We start from the raw sequence: 22033 nt of genomic DNA on the forward strand, positions 1-22033 counted from the left end.
AGCTTCAAGTTACAGGTTTCCAAATAAGGTAAAATTAAACAATTAAACATATTGAATTACAACCAGCGGGGGATGCTATAACATTATTTTATCCAGGACTGTCCCTCTTGGCAGAATGTCAAACCCATTTCTTGGCATACATTCCCTTCAGACTCTTAGAATGGCCTTGCTTGAGCTACCTATCTTATCTCTTCTACATTCCTTCTCCTGGTTTTAGTAAACACTGTGGAGCCCTGCAAACCTCTATGAAGCAAAGACCTTTAAACTTCCTTTAACAGTTTCACTAACATTCTGGCTTAATTCTATATGACTTTTGTGACCAGTTACTTTGAGTACATTGGTATTGAGGGATCTATAGTGGTGTATATCCTTGCTAAGAAGTGACCTCTTCCCTTTTATTGGCTGCCTAGCATCCTTTTGTCTATTTTAAGGCTTTTCTAAAATCAAGCAGTTAAAACTTACTTCTAATGACTACAGTGTTTCCATATATGTGTTTTCTCAGCACTGTGATATCTTGGCTAGACGTGTGCTTCTGCCAAGATGAAGTCTGTCTCTTCGTTGCCTCTTTTCTAAATTCCAAAGTGTATTAGCACAGCCTTTGAAGCCCCAAGGTTTCAGCTTCTGTGAAACTAGCAAAGCAGCTTCTAAATAATTCTTTCAAGCAGCTTTTCTGTGAGACTAACTATGATTCTTTTAGATGAAAACAGCTTTTAGCAGTGTGGCTTTTAAGCTTTTGCCCCAATGGAATATTACCCTGGTCATTCTGTCACCTTCTATCAGAAGGACTGTTTGAGGAGTATACTGCTGAAGTGATCATAGAATGCATAAAGTTGATATGGTATTTTAGAATGAGACAAGCCGAAAACCTCCAAGTGAGGAGACAAATGGTAAAAAAAAAAGCAAATCCTGTCACCAGTGTCAGTTGTTTATCCTTCACGAAGGGAGTTCACAAACTGAATATGTTCTGACAGGACTTCTGTATTCATCACCAAGTGGAAAATATTTGACTAATGATAGGTACATGACTTCTGGGGCCATTAAGCTTGTACTAAGAGATTTGCAGAAATGATTCCTGCTTCAATAATTCTGACTTGTTTAATGCTGTGCATCTTTGTTGTTTATAGAGATGTGAGGAATTGCAAAAATGATACTGTGCTGAAGCTGTCCAAAATCTGAAATGAAGTTTCACTTCTAAGGCTTGTGCCCACATCCTGTGTTGCCTCTGGGTAACTATATTAGAGGTAATTGCAGCCTGCCTTGAAGATATAGAAAGGATAACTGTCTTAAAATTGAACACATACGAGCATACTGTATAATAGCAAATAGGCAAGACCTTTGACCAGGCTTTGTATTGGAGTGCTAAATTTATAAATGTAATTCTTCCCCTAATTTTTTTACCCGTATAGCAATAAAAATTCAGCGTTGCTTATCTGGTTTTTTTTCTAGACTTGCTAGAGGGGCAAATTCTTCCTATTTGAAGAGTTTCTCAATTGCAACTACATCCTTCAAAAAAATAAAAAGTTTCATACCAATTGCACAAATACCTTGCTTAAACCAAGATCTCTTTTAAAAAGAGGGTAGGGGAGGCAGAGGCAATAAATCAGAAAGCTGCGACTTGGACCGTACTGGTCTCTGTGACCAAGATGAGTATATTAAATTGATAACTGAAAGAGGTTAGTACTCTAAGCTTGTGCTGTAAGACTTGTAGTAAATGAAATAAAACTGTACTCAAATTTGACAGCTAGATACATTATCTAGAACAGGGGTGTCCAAAGTTTTTGACAGGAGGGCCACATCGTCTCTCTGACACTGTTTCAGGGGCCAGGAAAAAAAAAATTAATTTACATTTAAAATTTGAATAAATTTACATAAGTTTACATAAATGAATATATTAAAGATGAACTTATATGAATGACTATGAATATGAACTTATATGAATTGCAATAGCTCAAGACCCATAAAAGGCCTTGCACAAAGCAAGGCTGGCCTTCCCTTTGCTGCTGCTACTGCATCACAGACATGAAACAGCAAGCAGTGGAGGAAGCCCTCATTCCACAGCTCATGCAAGAGGTCAAACAGTTGCTCTCATGCTGAGAGCAGTTGTGTCGGGCCAGTGTGGGCTCCAACAAATCTCCGGAGGGCCAGAGGCTCATTGGAGACTGGGGGCTCCCTGAGGGCCGCATTGAGAGGCCTCGAGGGCCACAAGTGGCCCCAGGGCCGGGGTTTGGGCACCCCTGATCTAGAACAACAAATAATTGGATATTGACCAAAAGCAGAAGTAATGGGCCCCTGTTGAAAGGAAGCATTCCATATGTGTGGGGAGTTCCAGGGGACTTAATTTGCTTGGTTTTGAAAAAAAATCCTCAGAGAGAGAATAATAGTTCATTCCTTTTACTCTGTTTGCCTTTCTTTGAAAAAAGCATTTTTGAAAATCAGGTGTTTAATTTCAGTTACATATTTTATAGATTACTTAGCAAGGAGCCCAGTCCAGTGCTGCCACAGTGCTGGTGCTGTGCCCTCTGGGTGTCTCAAACATGCCATAAAGCACTTTTGCACCACCCAGGGAGTAAGTGGCATCAGTGGGGAGGCCTGCGCCACCCGTTCATGCCACTGCTGGAGTTCCGGCCACCAGTGGTGCACAGATGAGCACCGAGTGGCAGGAGGGTGGCGGGGGGCATTTCTGTGCAGGGGAAGGGTGGAATGGGGCCTGATAGGCCTGGGAGGTGGTGGGGCTAACAGAGGCCACCTCTGCCAAATCCTATCCTCTGTCCTGGCCTTGGAAGACTGACATAGGGTTTCTTGAGTCTGCACCAGCTAAATAGCTGGCACAGCTCTGAGAAGTCCTATTAAAGCAGGCTGGGGCTTTACTACTTGGGATGCATGTCCCCTTACTTTGAGGAGACCTCCAGCCTGCTTGCATCCAGCATAGGCTACAACGGCCACCATTTGGCATCAGTGCTTCTGTGCAGGATAGGATTGGGCTCTAAAGTTACTACAACAATATCCAGTATTAATGCATAATGTCTTATTTCATAAGAACAGTATATGTAATTGTCTACCGTTGTTAGATGTGATCCCTTACCATGGGACTGCATTGTGGCTACACCAGAGCTGGAAAGTTGTATAGTATTGGTCTCTTTGCTCTCCTTTGTCTTCCTAAGCACCCTTAGCATGGTAGGATTCACACAGCCTCTTGCTGAGTTTCCCCATTTTTGTACCTGTGTAGTCCCACATTTGTGGTTGTATTTTCACCATAGATTTAAACTGGTTCAAAAAAGATGCTCTCTGCTTAGGGAACCATGGGAGCTTGTTCCATGGGGAAAGAAGAAGGCATAAAGAATTTGTCATCTTTGTACAACTACAACTCCTATTGGTGATATGCTCTTTGCTAAAATACCTTTCCGAGACTCCACTATACTGGGTAATTCCTGGCTGATTTCCCACCTTCGATTCCTGGGCTTGAGCTTGTGGTGGGAACCCAACTCCAGAGCCTCGTAGATGATGCTGATTTTCTAGACCATTTCCCATCTGGCTTTGAACCTGGTTTTGAATGAATGTACTCATACCTTGAGATTTGGGGGGCAGGGTCGACCTCTTGCATGCCCCTCAATTGTCTGATGTGAGGTTGGACGAGACGTACTGGATGTTCTTATTGGTAGCAGACACCCGTTGTGGAGCTTGCTATCTCAGGAGTTTCACAGTGCTGCCTCCCTTCTTTTCTTCTGACATTCTTTGAAGACTTGCTTGTTTTTTCAGGCTTTTTATGGATATATTTAGTTTTAGGGTTTATTTTCTTGGGCTGTTTTTCTTATGTATTATTTAATGACTATGTTGCAAGCCACCTTGAGTCTTGCACAAGTGAGGCAATGTATTAATTATGTACCACTAATGTTGACAGGTCTTGGAAGTGCAAACAGAGCAGGCCTTGGTGTGGAGCATTCCACAAATGCAGCAGGAGCAACAAAAACCCATGTTCATACGTATGCCCTCCCAAGACCTTTGCATCAGGCATGTGTCAGCAAGTAGATGCACCACCACCCTGCAAAATTTTTCCTCACCTCCCCAGAAAGCAGCAATAATGTGCCCAAAATTGACTTATTTTTTTTATATCTAAAACTTGTTTTAATTGTGCAGTTTTCCGTCTGTTTTCAATATGGGTCTTTTTCATCACTTGCTTGTCATAGCAAAGGTTGTCAGAGAAAGGATATCCTTTTTCTACCAAAGCTTGTAATAGCATGATGTAAATCTAGTAACCTTTCCTATCTAGGATAATAAGGTTTTGTAATATGTTCTCTTTGTATTCTGGAATTACTTTGCTACACAACAACGAAGATATGTCAGAACATCCAGTAAAACTTGCTTCATAAGCATATTTGGTTGTCTAGCATAAAAGGCAGCCTGTTTGAACACTTGCAGTCTGGCAAATGAAGCAGAATGCATTATGAAGCCTGCTGCTAATTAACCAATACTTGTCTCTGGCTATTTGCGTTCTTATGCCTGCTTTAAAGAATTTAGTGCAGACATTGAGAAACAAAAATAGAAGTGATGCCATGATCTATAATACTTTTAAAGAATATTTATATCAGTGTTGCCAGATTATCCATTTGCAATCCTTATTTGAATCAATCTACACATGATGTTCAGGTATGAGAACGTTTTTCCCAAGATAGCGGTGCACACATGTATGGCAGCAATGACCCTGGGTGTATTAACTGTCTATCACACTTAATGTAATTTATGGGAAAGGGGATAGGCTTTTTTCTTCTCTTGTGAAAACAAAACAGCCCTTTGGCAGCCTTCTCTTCACTCCCCCAATTGCACTGCCTGCAGGCTGCCTAGATAAACTCAGAAGGAAGACAGATGGAAGTCCTTTCTCCCATGTTCTGCTGCCAGTGAAGCTGGGGGAAAAGGAGATATAGGATTAGAGCTCTGGCCTCTGGTTCAGATTGCAAAAGCTGTAAAGCAGTTGGGGGGCATTCTCCTGCTTACATTCTCTTTTGAGACTTTCTAGCTATGCTAGGAGCTACACTGCTGCCCAAGTTAGGGCCCAACTGAGCATGAACTTAATGCTGAAGTGCTTGGTGTTTTGTTTTCTTAACTAAATAGCAACTGGATTGGGACTTGCGGATCAGAACTATGGCTTGGAGGAAATGAGGACTTTAACCATTTGCCCCCAGGAAGGTCTGGATTGGTCCTCACAAAGCCCCTGGTTGGGTAAAACAATAGTGCTGAAAGGCTTGAGTACCCATCCACATCCAGAGCAATATGCAGCCTTATAAAAGGACACTTGTACAGTTATGTATTATGGATAAAAACTGTGTCCAAGGGATCTGGCATAGTTTCAGTGCTGCTGCACATGAGAATATATGCTGCAACTGTTGCACCATGCTATGGCCATTTCATCTGAAGTCTCTTTTTTTCACTCTCGCACGTGAGTGAGCAAGCAAGTGCCTGGGCCAGGGCCAGTGTTTGAAATGCAGCAGCGTACTATGCTATGAGCGACAATTATAGTGGAAGAGTGGAAATGCAATCGTGTTGGTAAGAAGAAGAAACCACCCCTTTAAGGCTACACTAGTATCCAGTGCTGTTGAAGATATTGAGACTGCACAAATGTGAGATCAAAATCACACACATTTGATTTATTTGTTTTTCTCATTTTTATACCACCCATTTTCCAAGGTGGTGTACGTAGTTTGTTCTCTCCTTTTGTCCTCACAGCAACCCTGTGAGGTAGGTTAGGCTGAGAAATATTCAAGAAACCTTTATTGGCATAATTAAAATACATACAATGTAAGACAAATGTTAGATGACTGAGGGCCCAAACCTATTCAGTTTTCCAGTGCCAGTGCAGTCGTGCCAATGGTGTATGCACTGCATCCTGTGTTGGGGAGACAGCCACAGAGGTTTCCTCAAGGTATGGGAACATTTGTTTCCTTGGGGGCTGCATTGCAGCTGCACTGGTACTGGAAAGTTGGATAGGATCGGGCCCTAAGAGCCCACTCATGCTTGGCTAGCACCGGTGGAAAGCTGGTGCTCTGCTGCTTGGTGGTCGCCCAAACAGCGGGGCGGCAGAGAGGTAGATAGGGGTGTGGGGAGAGGGTGGGGAGGAGGCATGCTGGGTCAGAGAGCGGGGCAGGAGAAGGGCAGGACTGGTGGAGCTCACTTCCACTGGATCCTGAGCTTAGCGTTGGGCTGTGCAGCCCGACATGGAACTCTTTGATTCTGTGGCAGCTTTGATTCTGTGGAGCTGCCACAGAATCGAGTAACCCTATTGAAGGGCTACTTTCCTTACCTGCAGGGAGGGGATGAAAGTCCTCTTCCCCTGAGGAGCCAGTGGCAGCTGCCCAGTTATGCTTAGGATACCACTGCAGCCTCACACTCTGGGCAGCTCTGGATTGGATTGTGAGTCATCCAGATTGTCCCAGTCAGCACTGAACTAGACATCATCACATAATCTCAACAATTTGTGACCACCATAGAAGTACGTCTCTTAATAATCAAGTATGTATTTAGCCACCACCCCAATAGCTCCTCATCTACCCCCTAAGTACATAAAAGACTTTATTCTGGTCATTCCAGCCTGGGTAGGCAACCAAGATTGGGGATAAATATTCTGACTGTAGATCCTGGTATAACAGGCCACAGAATAATATATGATAGAGTGTTTCCATACTGTCTAGGCTACACAGACATACTCTGTCCGCAGCTGGGACGTCTCTGTATCTGTCAAACAGTTGCTCAGATGGAATGACATTACGTCTAACAAGAGTAAACGCCCTTTGCTCTTGAGGGCATTCCAAAAAATATAAATAACTAGTCCTTCTTCCAGGTGAGATTGGGAGATAGAAATATAATGGTGAACAAACCTTATGAGCATTGCCATGAAGGTCTTGTGCTCGGTGTCAAGGAGCCTTTGTTTCATGACTCTGTATGCTAAAGATAGCATACCTAGAAGGTCTGGGGAAAGTCCCATAGAATACATCTTCTTGCTAAGTTGGGCCAAACCTGGAAAAAGTGGGGAATCCAATAGAAAATCCCTAAGTAGGCTAGCCTGATCTGTCTGGTAATATACTTGGCTGAGAGATATGTTGAGTGGCCCACAGTCACACAGGAAGCTTCATGGCTGTGTGGGTATTTGAACCTGAATCTTTGAGGTCTAAGTCCAACTCCAGAACCATTACACTGAATTTTAATTGGGAATTGTCATTCCCTGAAACAGTTAATGAACATTACAACTGAATGTTCATTGTTGTTTTTTTTTTTGCCTTTTCCCACTTTTAAATGTCATCACACTCCTTTAGCTAATGAGGTGTAAGACACTTCATGACCTGTTACATTCAGGCATAGTACATTAACTTTGGACTGTCTCCTTAAATATAGCCCCAGCATCCAGATTCTTCCTTGTCTCAGTTCCCTTGATCTGTGCTTGCCAGCTGTGTTTGAGAGCCCTGCAAAGTAGCTGCACATAGCCTTGGAGTATCTTTGTTGATTTATCAAGGCTCAGCAAACATACCATCTACCTATTAAAGATTCTGGTCCATCCTGATCTGCCACTAGACCAAGATGCAATCACACAGGTTTCCTTCTAGGTTACCTTGCCACCATTTAATTCATTGTCCTGTAATCGCCAGGAAAAGGCTTGTCACCAGCACAGATGCACCTTTTGAAGACAACAGAGAAAATAAGTCACTGAGTGTTTTCTTAGCATCTGTGAAGCTGACAAAGCTTTCCTCTAACCTTTAGCAGAGGAAGGGAGACCGAGAAGAAATTCATCTTTGAGAAAATGACAAGGCCTTCTCACAGGGTTCTGCACAGGGAAGAAGAGATTAAAATGTGAAAAAAAAATTCCAAAAACGTGTATGGAGGTGTAGAAAAAATTGTGGATGAAGAACTAAAAATGTCCATCAGGTAGAATGCATCTGTTCGCAGGTCACATGCAAGTGGAACAAAGTTGCAATACAATACTAAATACATTCTTCCTTGGTTGTCAAGTGTTGTTTAAAACTGATGTACTTGCTTTAAAAATCTGAACTGCTATCTGTCACTTGTGCCTAGCTCAGAAGAGAGGTGCTCAAGTGCTTTAAGTGACACATGAAATCTCATTGTTTTGTGTAACCTGCTCTGTATTCACTGTAGTCTTAAGAGCATGACTGGTGGTGTTTGGGCCATCTGAAGTGGACAATTCCATGCTGGTCCACTATTAGTTTATTAGAATATTTAAACTTCTATGAAATTGTTGAGTTTGGTTTGATTCAGGAACTCCAGTTAAAAAATCATAAAGATGTGGGCTTTCTGTTTGAGGGGCTTTCACATTTATTTTCAAACTCTTGGAATTTGCTATTAGTTTATCCCTGTCCTATACGTAAATTTTCTGTGTAGCAATTCAATAATATGACCAATTTACAAATCATTTTGTTCATAGTAATTAATGTATTTAAATATAGCTTTGTTTTCACCCCACCTTTCCCCAGTAGATGCTCAAGGCAGCTAACAAAGTTTTATCTACTAAAGATTACTTAATGTTCTGTTTTAACACATAGCAAACCAGAACTTTCTCATTTTTCCAGCCTCATGGATAAAGTGGCTTAAGAGATTTTATATCATATTTACTGACGTAGGCAACAGGTAAATGTTAGTCATTCTGCTGTTAGCATCTTGGCAATCTAGAGTCTAAAATGAGGATCTTTAATAGATATCTGGTCTGCTATCCCATGCAGTTGGCTCTGGAGGAGGACACCTGGCAATAAGAGAGCCCTTACTCAAGTTTATTCTGCTGAAAAACTGACATCTAACCAGTCTTTCTTACAGGTGCTGCATCTAAGACACAGTGGAAACCTAAGACACTCCAGGAAAGCCCCTTTTAGCACACTAGTGCCAACTGATGGTGAGCTTTTTTGTCAGTTACTGTTTCATTTTGAGTGCATTTTTATAGTTCCTGGGTGCCTAAGCAAGAACACTTGTTTTTATTCTGAATAGTTAAATGCTGGTATGACAATGTCTAGCTCTCAAGTGCTTCTCACACTCTAAGCACTCCCCACTTTCCCTTATTCATGCAAGACTGCTGTGTTTTGTACTTTCAAAAGCATAAACATATCAGTTATCTGGAAGTTCCATATAAGCATGGAACACGGTGAATAAAATTATGCACTGTGTTGGAGTGCAGGCACCTGAAAAGGACGAGTTCAGCCTTGAGATCTGGTGAGAACTGCCAGACCTGTTAAATGGCTATTCTAAATCTTGGTTCTGTTTGGAGTCTTCTGCACTTCAGGAGCACAAAATTCAGCTCGAAATTTAGCAAGGAAGAAACCCAGCAACATCTCTTCCTTAGGGGTTGTGCTCTGTGTACTATGAAGAATACTCCTCAACCACCAGTTAGAGGAATCTTGTGCCATTTGCTGACTTTGAAGGCAGTCATTTATATGGGCTTTCAAAGTGAGCCCTGAGGGATGAGCGAAAAAATTTCCCAGTCGTATACCCCTTGCAGACATTTAGGAAGGTGTTTTAAGCCTCAATTTCACTAAGCTTTCCAAAGATGTATTTTAACTTACTTTTCAATCATCTATTCCAGGGGTGCCCAAACCCCGACCCGGGGGGCCACTTGCGGCCCTCAGGGGCTCCCAATCCGGCCCACGGGGAGCCCCCAGTCTCCAATGAGCCTCTGGCCCTCCAGAGACTTGCTGGAGCCCATGCTGGCCGACGCAACTGCTCTAAGTGTGAGGATGACTGTTCAACCTCTCACCTGAGCTGTGGGACGAGGGCTCCCTCGACTACTTGCTATTTCACTTCTGTGATGCAGCAGTGGTAGCAAACAAAAGGCCAGCCTTGCTTTGTGCAAGGCCTTTTATAGACCTCAAGCTACTGCAAGACCTTCATTCATTCATATAAGTTGCATCTCTAATATATTCATTTATGTAAATTTATTCAAATTTTAAACGTAATTTGATTCTTTTTTTCCCCGGCCTCCGACACAGTGTCAGAGAGATGATGTGGCCCTCCTGCCAAAATGTTTGGACACCCCTGATCTATTCAGTAATTCTCGAACTTTTAGCACCTGGATCTACTTTTTAGAATGACAATCTGATGAGATCCACCAGAAGTAATGTCATGGCGGGGAGTGACATCATCAAGCAGGAAAATTTTTAACAACCCCATACAACAAAATCAAATTTAAGTAAATTAAAAGTTAACAAAAAGTATAAGTTGAAAAATTTATTTAAAATAAAGAACCATCCTAACCCTCCCAAGCAGATGCTGATCTGTTAAAAAAAAAAATACCCCAAGCATCTCAAAGGTTGCAATTCTATCCACACTTACCCAAGAGTAAGCCCCATTGACTATCATTGTTAAAAGCATGTACGTGGTAGCCTGTACAAGTACAGATCTGTAGCATGTCCCCAACTGCAGTCAAGTACCATGGTAACATCAAGTCTAATACATTAAAATCAAAATACACATTGAAATGAATGGGGACCCACCTGAAATTAGCTAGCAATCTACCTAGTAGGTCCCAACCCATAGTTTGAGAAGCATTGATCTATGTAATTGTTCTGGTTAGATGTTTTAAATATGCCTTTTTTCTAGAAGTGACTATTAACTATAAGCATGGGCTGCCTGCAATAACCCTCACGTTACCATCAAGAAAGGAACGCTGCCAGTTTACCATCAAGCCAATGATGATGACTGTGGGAGATTTCCTGCAGGACATACAGAGAGAAGATAAAGCAATTGAAAAAGTAGAAGTCTTCACAGCAGGTACTAACACTGCAATTGCTCTTTAAAGTAAAACTGTTCAACTCTAGCTACTGACATGCATCCTCATCCTTCAGGAGATGTGACAAGCAGAATCTGAGGCTGACATTGGTGTGCATCTGCCAGAGCCTGTGCCCCCAGCATTGGGCCTGGTCATTGCCTGCCTCCTCTGAAGCAGAGCGTGAGAGTGGGTGGCAACTTTGAAGATGTGTGTGGACGGAGACAGGATGGGCACTCAGAGGAACGTTGCCCCCAAAACAAGAACTGTAGCGTTTTCGTTGTTACTTCAAATGTTTAGTTCTCAACAGGTAGAATTCTTAATTTTGATGCCAATAATGTTCTCTCTTTACTAAAGTTCTTAATTGTAGCATTCATTTGGATACACTTTTGAATCTTTTTCTGCCAAAGGGATTACTTGAGCAAAAGAAAAAGGAAAATTTGTATCTTTGGGAGATTTTTGGTAAAAATCTGTGGGTTCCCCAAAGGTTGTTGGAATTGCATGCTATATGTTCCTATACTGAAAGGAAGAAAAGAATATTAGAAATATTTAGATCTTCAACTTCTGGTGAAGTGATGAGCAGACTTTCAGTACAAATGTCACTTTGGTTCTGTACCTTTAAGAGGGGATGGCATGAAGTCTGGCTGACAGTTATTCACCTGATTCATTCCATGGAAGAATATCTCTTGCAGAAGACTGTGGTGGTCCAGAAAGGACTAGGGAACTTGGTGTATTTCTCCCCAACTGTCTTAATCCCTTTTGGGATGGCTTAACATTACAACTGGTGCAAAAGAGATTGCATTTTTATTTACAACCCATAAAAGTTAATAACACAAATAGACATCAAGCAGAATGTTTCACACATATAAATGTTTAATTTCTTTTTTTTCCATTTAAATGATACTGTGTCAGATTTTGTCCCTAGGAAAGTGGGTATGAAAAAATTCACTGTATGTGGTTTTCATCTCCAGTAATCAGAAACCCAGCATGAATCTAGATGACAGAATTCCAATCTGGATGTGCCAGAATGGGTTTGCCTGCAGCGCAGTTGGTTTGTGTGATAGATGCACCAGGAGACCAGCCAAGTTTCAAGCTAGCAGTCAAATGTTTTGTCAAAGCCTTCAGTGTGCTAAGGATAATATTGGTATACAGGGGTCCCCATATCTGCGGATCCCAATATCTGCATTTTCAGGTATCTATGAATCAGATTCACAGGGACCACTGTGCCCCCTTCGGAGGTGAGGGAAGCTGGACTCCCCTCACCTCTGGGAGGGTTTTCTGAGGCCCACAGAAGCTGTGTGTGCCCACAAGCAGGTGCTGTGGGCCTCAGAACAGCTGAAAAGGCAAAAAACAAATAACAAAAAAACCCCTGCAATTTCCAGGTTTTGATCGGCTACAGGGGGGCATCCCCTTATATTCTGCAGTTTCACTTAACTGTGGGGGTTCTGGAATGGAACCACCGCAGATGTGGGGGCACGCCTGTATTGGCATCGTGCCTTTGTCAGAGCTTCACAAAAGCAAAATATCCATTAAACATACCCTCCATTTTTATCATAATTGTTTGTTTTTTTGTAATGTATTGAATAAAGCAGACTTGAAAGCATGAGAGACTGTTTTTGTGTTTTTCATGCACTCAAACCCATTTTCGCAAGTGTATGCTTGAAACGGCTAATGGGTTTAACAGAACAGATATTTTCTCCTAGCTGTCAGTCTCATCTCCAGTGACTTTTTCCTTTTTTCCATCATGCTTCAATAAGTCTTTTGGAACAAGCCGATGTATATACAGTCCTCCACTTCCTGATTCTCACTATTGATTTCCTCTCCCTCAATTCTACTTGAGTTTTACCTGCCTAACACTGATCAACACTGTAATGAAAATTCCCTTTTGGTTATGTTTTGAGATTACAATTCTCTACCAATTAAAAAACAAAGGGTCACACCAAAGAATATTGAATAAAGAAACAAAAATGCCAGCCCCAGTTGTGTCCTTACAGCAAAGAGCAGCTGTTCTCCCACCCCTTCTACTTGCATGCATATACATTATCCTGGAAAAGTGCCTAGTGATGTACAGAGGTCCTTCAGCATCCATTGATTTGACCATGTACTGATGGTGGGAGACACTCTCTAGTGCTTCTGGAAGCCATTTCTGGCTTTTTTTGCCCCAGGTGCTGAAAAAAAGTGTTCAGTTGTAAAAACATTTTAAAAAGTTAAACAAACAAGCTCTTTACCTTAGCATCACAAACCATGCTGGCTGCAGGACAATCTGGCAACGAGTCAAAGAGATACCAAGAAACATGCATTTTTGCAACTTAAGTCCAAGCACCATCCCTTCTAATACTGTCATATTTTCTTCTGCAGATGGCAGTGCAATCTCAGCTTCAACACTGATGGAAATCTTGTTGATGAATGACTTTAAACTTGTAATCAATAGTGCTGAATACAGCATACATCCCCCGCTGAAAGGTACACAATTCCAGTGCTTTTGAGTTGTTGGGAGAGTTGTTTTTGAGTTGTTGGGAGAGTGATAACTTTTAAGCATTTGCTATCTGATAACATGGTCAGCCACTTTGGTATATTTTTCTATGATAAGCATAGTAATAAATATTAATTCTGGGCCACAGCCAAGATTTACTGTATCAGTTGAGCTTAGTAGTGACTCCAGTTTTGACTTTCAGACAAAATGAGGAGCGAGCATACTGCAGAAATGGATGACATCAAGTCCATGGTCCATAGGTTATTTACAGCCCTTCATTTGGAAGATTATCAGAAGAGGAGAGAGAGAGAATTAATCCAAAAACTGGAACTTCTGAAAGAGCAGCTGTTACCCCTAGAACAGGTTTGCAAAATGTTATTTCATTTTAGATTATCCCTTGTTGCTCTGATCTACAAGGACTTGAATATTAACTAGTCCTAGATCAGTAGCCCAGGATACTTGTCTAATAGTAGCTGTAAGATTAAAGGAGAATTACTTGGATTGCAGAGGAAGAGTGTACCTCAGACCCATCATAATGAGACTGCCTTCCTGAAAGCAATAGCTTTTGTGCTGTGGAACAGGCCAGCTGAATAAATCATTTGACGCTTCTTCTGTCTTCACCAAGGAAACTATTTGCAGGTGGCCAAATGAACTCAAATCCGTCTTTTGGAGAAGGCAGCTTTTTGAATACATTTGAGAGTATAATGAGGGAGAAGAGCATACTTGAACATTGTTCCCTTGTTCACTTTTCCTAGATGAAAGCTGGAATTGCCACAGAAGCTAATGTCAAGACTTCTCGTCTTTTGTGGATTGGCTTAGCCTTGTTGTCGACCCAAGGTGGAGCCCTGGCCTGGCTTACTTGGTGGGTCTATTCATGGGATATAATGGAGCCTGTCACTTATTTTATCACCTATGGAAGTGCCATGGCATTCTATGCTTACTTTTTGCTTACCAAACAGGTGAGTCCTATTATACGAACATATTTAAGGCAGTAATATACACTGAAAGGTGTAATTCTCATACAGCAATTCCTCACTTAAAGTTGTCAATAGGTTCTTAGAAGCTGCAACTTTAAGTAAAGTGAGTTGTAATGAAACCAATTTCACCACTGGCTATTTGATATACTTAAACAAGAGTTATGTTTCTACAAAAATATTTCTGGTTACAAAAACATCACCAAGTGTCTAAATAAAGACCCAAAACACTTCTTCTAATATTCAACATTGAAATAAATGTGAGCTTTCCGGGCCAGAGAAAACACACTCTGACATTGCTACGCAGTGACTTTGGCCAGGAATCAATTTTTTGTTCTCATCAACTTTATAACTTTGCAAACTGCCTTGAGTGCCCTTGACTGTAGTAGTTTATAGCCAGCTTTCTATTTTAAATAAATAATAAATATAACAAAATGACTTAAAACGCAACGACTTTAAATGAGGATTTGCAGTACTTGAAATCAAAACTGGAAGATATAGTTGTATAGCAATGAAACTATCATGCTAAAGATGTTTACGTGTTACCTTTACTTGGCAGAACGTGTATGACATTTCACTAATTTCTATACTGGCTCCATATGGTATTTATGTTCAAAACTTGGTTTTACCTGGGAAGCCGTCATTGCTTAATCCTAAATTCTTGAAAGTTCCTTTTCTGTGCATTACCATCTCTTTAATCATCAAAGTATGCCTCCCCAATGATGCAACTCGTGCATCATATCCAGAGAGTTGCTTTATTTTTCTATTAATAATGCACAGTTTATTAGATTTTGTCCTCTTAAAAATCTCTCCCTGATTCCTAGTTTGATTATGTCTATAATGAAATAAAATTAGTCATATGCAAGAGATGCCATGCAGTAACTTTCTGTCATCTTGGGAAAGTGGTCCTGTGAGACCTCCATGTGGTGAAAATACAAGTTAGCCCAATATGTAAGAGCATAAGAAAAGGCTTGTTGGATCAGGTCAGTGGCCCATCTGATTCTGGATGATGTTTCCCACAGTGGTCCACAAGCAGGAAAGAAAGGCAGACTTCCCCCCCCTCCCCCGTTGTTCCCTTGTGGCTGGTGTCGAGAGGCATAATGCCATTGAACTCAGAAGTACTGCATACTGCAGATTCGAGTCGTGTCGGAGTCATTGACACAGGTGACTTCAGTGTACATGTATGAGTTAATGAAAACATATGTTTTTGTGACTCGGACTTGAATCACCTGACTCGACAGGTGGAGTACAATATTGTAGTAAGTACACCTTGGGTCTGATTCACCAGGATTCTTAAGACACCAGATGTTCTTAAGACATCATTTCTAACATTTTGGTGGAACATGGTAAGATGAGAGTCATGATGATATTTCCACCTCAGAACTTTTATGAGAATAAACCTTTGATAGCTTCCAGAAGTGTTTTTGATCTGGTTTTGATGGATGAAGTTGGACTGGCATGATGTGGTTGTAGCTCTAGTTGGTACGTGTCATTTCATTGACAAGGTATAGTGTGTATTTATTTCACTTGCAGGGGAGGGGGGGAGAATGAAATATCTACAGAAAATGAAAAGTCTTTACAATTGTTCATCTTGTGGTTGAAGACTTCAGCATACAGCTTGAGTTTTCTTATTTGCGAGGGTTCCATTTCCAGAATTCATGTGGGTGACAAAAATCGCATTAAAGCAAATCCATTTAGAAAACAATGTCCCTTTGCTAAGTGATTTAAAAACAGCCTTGTTGACCTTTGTGATATAAGACAGAACCCACTAGGCAGACAATCCATCAATCAGTGTCTCTCCAGGCATTCAGAAAGGCTTCACTCTGACCCCTCCCTTCATCCACAGCATAGTGCTGGGAAAGAATGCAAAGTGTTTATCATTCTTTCATATTTTCGGGGGAAGGGAGGTGTCACTTGCCTTGGAGTGAAGCTGTTCTAAGTGCCTGGAAAATGACTGATGAACTGTCAACAGACTGCCCTCTCTCGCATTAGCAAGGCTATTGTTAAATGACTTTTTTCCTTTAATTGAAAGGGCCCTTCTCATCACGCTGAGATAAAAAAAAAATCTAGCCCCTTTCTCTGTTTTACAGGCTAGGGCCACCCTTAAACTTTTATCTTGGATTGTGGCAGGTTGGATTAAGAAGCTAAATGACTTGGATTTTATAACCTTTCTGAGGGCCTTAGATGTAATCCTGGTCCAGGAAACCTGGATGGTGGAGAGTGTCGCTCTGCAGGGTAAATCTCTCATTCTCTACCAGTGGTAAAATCTAACTCTGAGGGCCGTCCCTCTGTGGGGCTTGCAGTTCTGGTCTCACACTACCTACATTCATGTTACTAATGGTGGACAATCTTTGCAAAATCCAGGTCGTCAAAGTGGTATTACCTAAATTAGTAGTTATAATTGTAAACATGTATTTGCCAGTTATGCTAAGGCCCAAAGGGTTCAACAGTGGAGCTGTTTAGGCCAAACCTTGGAAGACCTGGAATGCAGATTTCCACGAGCGACCTTGATAATTTGTGGAGATATGAATGCGAGGGTAGGACAGGGGGCAGGGATTTTTTATAAAGCCTTAGACATTCCTTGAGGCTTCGCCCGCCCCCCCCGATATGTTCCTTTACAAGACATCCAAAAGATAAGTTGATTAACCCAGTAGGATTGTCTCTGGCTAAACTAAGTGTATCTAGAAATTTTATATGACTTAATGGTCTACATCAGGGGTGTCCAAACCTTTTGGCAGGAGAGCCACATCATCTCTCTAACACTGTCAGGAGCCGGGGGGGGGGAGTTAATTTCAAATTTGAATAAATTTACATAAATGAGTATATTAGAGATGGAACTTATATGAATGAATGAAGGTCTTCTAATAGCTCAAAGCCTATAAAAGGCCTTGTACAAAGCAAGGTCAGCCTTTCCTTTGCTGACACTGATGCATCACAGATGTGCAACAGCAAGCAGTGGAGGGAGCCCTCATCCAACAGCTCACACAAGAGGTTGAACAGCTGGCTGTCATGCTGAGAGCAGTTGCATCAGGCCAGCACTGGCTCCAGCAAGTCTCCAGAGGGCCAGAGCTCATTGGAGACTGGGGGCACCCAGTTGGCCGGATTGGGAGTCGGTAAGGTCTGCAAGTGGCCCCAGGGCCAGGGTTTGGGCACCCCGGTCTACATGACTTGGGTGATATTGGAGAGTTTGCATACATCTCTCCTTTGGGCTCTAGTGTAATAGATTACATGATGATGCCTCCCTCCATATTGCCGCATGTTACAGAATTTCAGGTGGGGGAACCCATGTTTAGTGACCACCTGCTACTGATATGCCACTTTGATTTCGAACCAAACCCTTTAAGCCAAAAACTGGTGGGATCTATGAGATGCACTTCAAAAATCCTTCCAAAAATGCAACTTAATCACTCAAGCAATTGTAAGCTTCAAGAGTTACTCACAAGGGAATTAGTGGGCAGAGTAGGATCTATTTTATCAGACTCAGTTAGGTTGAATTGTATGAGGGACTTGTTGAGGCTATAGTGTCTTCCCTGGGACAGGCACCAAAGCAGCATGAGCCAGGTCATTTTTCTCATCGTCAATTCCTGCTTGAGCAGGAAGAGTGTCTTGCTCTAAAGGCTAATTGTAGGAAGCTCTATAGCAGTGATGGCTAACCTTTTAGAGACCAAGTGCCCAAAATGCAACCCAAAACCCACCTATTTATCCCTCAAAATGGCCATGGTGCCAGAAGATTGGAGGATAGCAAATGTCACACCAATTTTTAAAAAGGGAAAGAGGGGGGACCCGGGAAACTATAGGCCGGTCAGCCTAACATCCATACCGGGTAAGATGGTGGAATGCCTCATCAAAGATAGGATCTCAAAACACATAGACGAACAGGCCTTGCTGAGGGAGAGTCAGCATGGCTTCTGTAAGGGTAAGTCTTGCCTCACGAACCTTTTAGAATTATTTGAAAAGGTCAACAGGCATGTGGATGCGGGAGAACCCGTGGACATTATATAGCTGGACTTTCAGAAGGCGTTTGACACGGTCCCTCACCAAAGGCTACTGAAAAAACTCCACAGTCAGGGAATTAGAGGACAAGTCCTCTCATGGATTGAGAACTGGTTGAAGACCAGGAAACAGAGAGGTGTCAATGGGCAATTTTCACAATGGAGAGAGGTGAAAAGCGGTGTGCCCCAAGGATCTGTCCTGGGACCGGTGCTTTTCAACCTCTTCATAAGCGACCTGGAGACAGGGTTGAGCAGTGAAGTGGCTAAGTTTGCAGATGACACCAAACGTTTCCGAGTGGTAAAGACCAGAAGTGATTGTGAGGAGCTCCAGAAGGATCTCTCCAGACTGGCAGAATGGGCAGCAAAATGGCAGATGCGCTTCAATGTCAGTAAGTGTAAAGTCATGCACATTGGGGCAAAAAATCAAAACTTTAGATATAGGCTGATGGGTTCTGAGCTGTCTGTGACAGATCAGGAGAGAGATCTTGGGGTGGTGGTGGACAGGTCGATGAAAGTGTCGACCCAATGTGGCAGTGAAGAAGGCCAATTCTATGCTTGGGATCATTAGGAAGGGTATTGAGAACAAAACGGCTAATATTATAATGCCGTTGTACAAATCTATGGTAAGGCCACACCTGGAGTATTGTGTCCAGTTCTGGTCGCCGCATCTCAAAAAAGACATAGTGGAAATGGAAAAGGTGCAAAAGAGAGCGACTAAGATGATTACGGGGCTGGGGCACCTTCCTTATGAGGAAAGGCTACGGGGTTTGGGCCTCTTCAGCCTAGAAAAGAGACGCCTGAGGGGGGACATGATTGAGACATACAAAATTATGCAGGGGATGGACAGAGTGGATAGGGAGATGCTCTTTACACTCTCACATAATACCAGAACCAGGGGACATCCACTAAAATTGAGTGTTGGGTGGGTTAGGATAGACAAAAGAAAATATTTCTTTACTCAGCGTGTGGTCGGTCTGTGGAACTCCTTGCCACAGGATGTGGTGCTGGCGTCTAGCCTAGACACCTTTAAAAGGGGATTGGACAAGTTTCTGGAGGAAAAATCCATTACGGGGTACAAGCCATGATGTGTATGCGCAACCTCCTGATTTTAGAAATGGGTTATGTCAGAATGCCAGATGCAAGGGAGGGCACCAGGCTGAGGTCTCTTGTTATCTGGTGTGCTCCCTGGGGCATTTGGTGGGCCGCTGTGAGATACAGGAAGCTGGACTAGATGGGCCTATGGCCTGATCCAGTGGGGCTGTTCTTATGTTCTTATGTTCTTATGACATGCACAGGAGCAGGCTCTAAGGCTGCAATCCCAGCCACTCTTTCCTAGGAGTAAGTCTCATTGACTCTAATGGGGCTTACGTCTGAGTAGACATGCATAGGAGTGGGCTCTCAGGCTCCAATCCCAGCCACGCTTTCCCCAATGACTTTAATGAGACTGACTCCTGAGTAGACATGCATAGAAGTGGGTTCTCAGGCTGCAATCCAAGCCGCACTTTCCTGGGAGCAAGCCCCAATGACTCTAATGGGACTTCCTTCTGAGTAGACATGCATGGGTTTGGGCTCTTAAACTACCAGCACCCCCCCCCCTTTGACTAGGGCTGCAATCCTACCCTCACTTTCCTGGGAGTAAGCCCCACTGACTACAGTGAACTTACTTCTGAGTAGATATGCAGTCCTACAGTAGGATTGGGGTCTGAGGCTGCAATCCCAGCCACACTTTCCTTGGAGCAAGCCCCAAGCAGCAGCAGCAGCTTTGCTGAGCCTGCCCGACACGCCTTACCCCAGACAGGGGAGGGAGGAAGCGCTCCCATTGGACTGCTGGGGGTGACTCCTCCCCGGGGGCCTGGCTCTTCCCCCTGCTGTCCATTCCTCCATCCCCCGTTGGCCTCGCCCCTCCCTGCTCCTGGCTGCTGGCGCCTTCCAGGGGTGTTGAGCAGAGTATTGCGCCTGGCAGCTGGGGCGATGGCTTCGAGTGCCTACCAACAACCTTCCGCATACCCTCCGTGGCATGCGTGCCATAGGTTAGCCATCACTGCTCTATAGGGCATCTGAGCAAGCAGTGATGCCAGCCCAGTACTTTACATTGAAGCAAACCTTAATCATAGCTATTAGAGATAAACAACGGGCATTTTTAAAAGGTCAGTGGAATTGCCTATCGCAGACCACTTGGTCAAATAATAGCAAACAATTTTGGAAGGTCGTGGTGGGTGTATCATGTAAGCACTTTCACTTGCCATTTTCTATGAGAATACTAGAGTACTCTCTTATTTGGATGGGCCCTCCCTTGACAATATATCCGAGTGGTCACTGCTTTCCATTGCTGAAATCATGGACCTTATCAGTCAACTAAAAGCACGTAAGGCGCCTGACCCTGATGTGCAACTCCCTGACCTGATTAAAGTACAGCTGGAATTGTGGGCCCCACTTCTTGCCCAGCTCTTAACTCTGGTAGATAAAACAGCCCAAATCCCTAAGGCTTGGTCTAAAGCCATTATAATACCAATTTACAAAAAGGGGGATACTAGAGGACCAGGAAGTTACAATCCCATTAGCTTGCTTTCAATTATCAGTAAGATATACGCGAAACATTTATTAACTAGATTACTGGATTGGATCGAGGTTGAATGATATCCTGGGCCCGGAACAGGCGGGATTCAGAAAGGACAAATCCATCTTTGATCACTGTATGGTCCTTTCTCATCTTATCAACAAACAGTCATCCCGGGCTAATGGTTATCTCTTTGTGGCCTTTTTGGACTCAAAGGGGTGCTTTTGACACTGTTGTTAGAGATATTCTGTGGCGTAAACTTTCCCATTTGGGAATGGATAGAAGACTCTTCATACTGATTAGGAAGTTATATTCAGATAATAGTTGCCAGATAAGAGTCTCCCTCAGAGGCAACCTTTCAGAGCCAATTCCTCTTAATAAAGGGGTGAAACAGGGTTGCATTCTGGCTCCAGCTTTGTTTAACTTATTTATAAACAACCTCAATAAACATCTTAAAGAGATCAATGCCCACAGCCCCAAAATAGGCTCCAGTCATATACCACTTCTCTTATATGCTATGATTTTACTGTCAACTTCAAGGGTAGGTCTGAGACATTTGAGAACTTGCTGTATTGACTATCTTAAGAAAAATGAGCCACACCTAAATTTTGACAAATCTAAGATAGTTGTATTTGGCAAATATCGGAAACTTCTCAATTGGTCTTTTGAAGGGAAGGTTACTGAACAGGTAAGAGTTCAAATATCTTGTCTGATCTTGGAAGCTAAGCAGGGTCAGGCGTGGTTAGTACTTGGATGGGAGACCGCCTCGGAATACTGGGTGCTGTAGGCTTATACCATAGTCTTTTGAGACTGAAGGTTGCCAACCATTTTATTTCCACCATAAGCATTCTTGGGCTACATGTCGCAAAATGGCAGTGAATTTAGCCAAGGTTACGACCCAAGCAATCATGCGCTTCCCTTTGACCAGGGGTAACTCCTACATCCCAGCTGCACTGCTGGCCTTTAATGCAAAAACTATCTCCCAGTTCTTACATGGAATTCCAGTTTGGTTATCGGGCCTTGATTGCACAATCAAGAGAGTGCAGGCGATATTTTTATGTAAGATCCTAGGGGTGCCACGCTGTGTAGCCTATGCAACTCTTTGTTTAGGAGCAGGACAGCACAGATTGGAAACCCTGGCATGGCTTAGGACTTATAGATATTGGCTTAGAGTGTATCACCAGTAAGATCAAGCTATGGGGTCTCTTACCTGATTCCCCACTTTTCCCAGGCTTCTCTATTGAGGAAGAAAATCTGCTCTGTGGGGCTCTCCTCAGACTTGTTAGGCAG

The 22033-nt window shown here is 42.7% G+C and overlaps 1 protein-coding gene across 2 annotated transcripts in view; it reads left to right on the forward strand.

Moving 5' to 3' along the window:
- Nucleotides 1-22033, forward strand: part of MCUB (mitochondrial calcium uniporter dominant negative subunit beta) — a 62994-nt gene that overhangs the window by 37118 nt on the left and 3843 nt on the right. Inside the window, exons 2-6 of one of the 2 annotated variants that reach the window (XM_066631989.1) lie at nt 8809-8884; nt 10582-10752; nt 13106-13210; nt 13423-13583; nt 13976-14179. In XM_066631989.1, the coding sequence (XP_066488086.1) occupies nt 8809-8884; nt 10582-10752; nt 13106-13210; nt 13423-13583; nt 13976-14179 (717 nt within the window). The remainder of the gene's footprint in view (nt 1-8808; nt 8885-10581; nt 10753-13105; nt 13211-13422; nt 13584-13975; nt 14180-22033) is intronic. The other variant, XM_066631990.1, reaches the window with a different exon arrangement.

Source organism: Tiliqua scincoides, chromosome 6, assembly GCF_035046505.1.
Source record: "Tiliqua scincoides isolate rTilSci1 chromosome 6, rTilSci1.hap2, whole genome shotgun sequence".
Taxonomy (NCBI): domain Eukaryota; kingdom Metazoa; phylum Chordata; class Lepidosauria; order Squamata; family Scincidae; genus Tiliqua; species Tiliqua scincoides.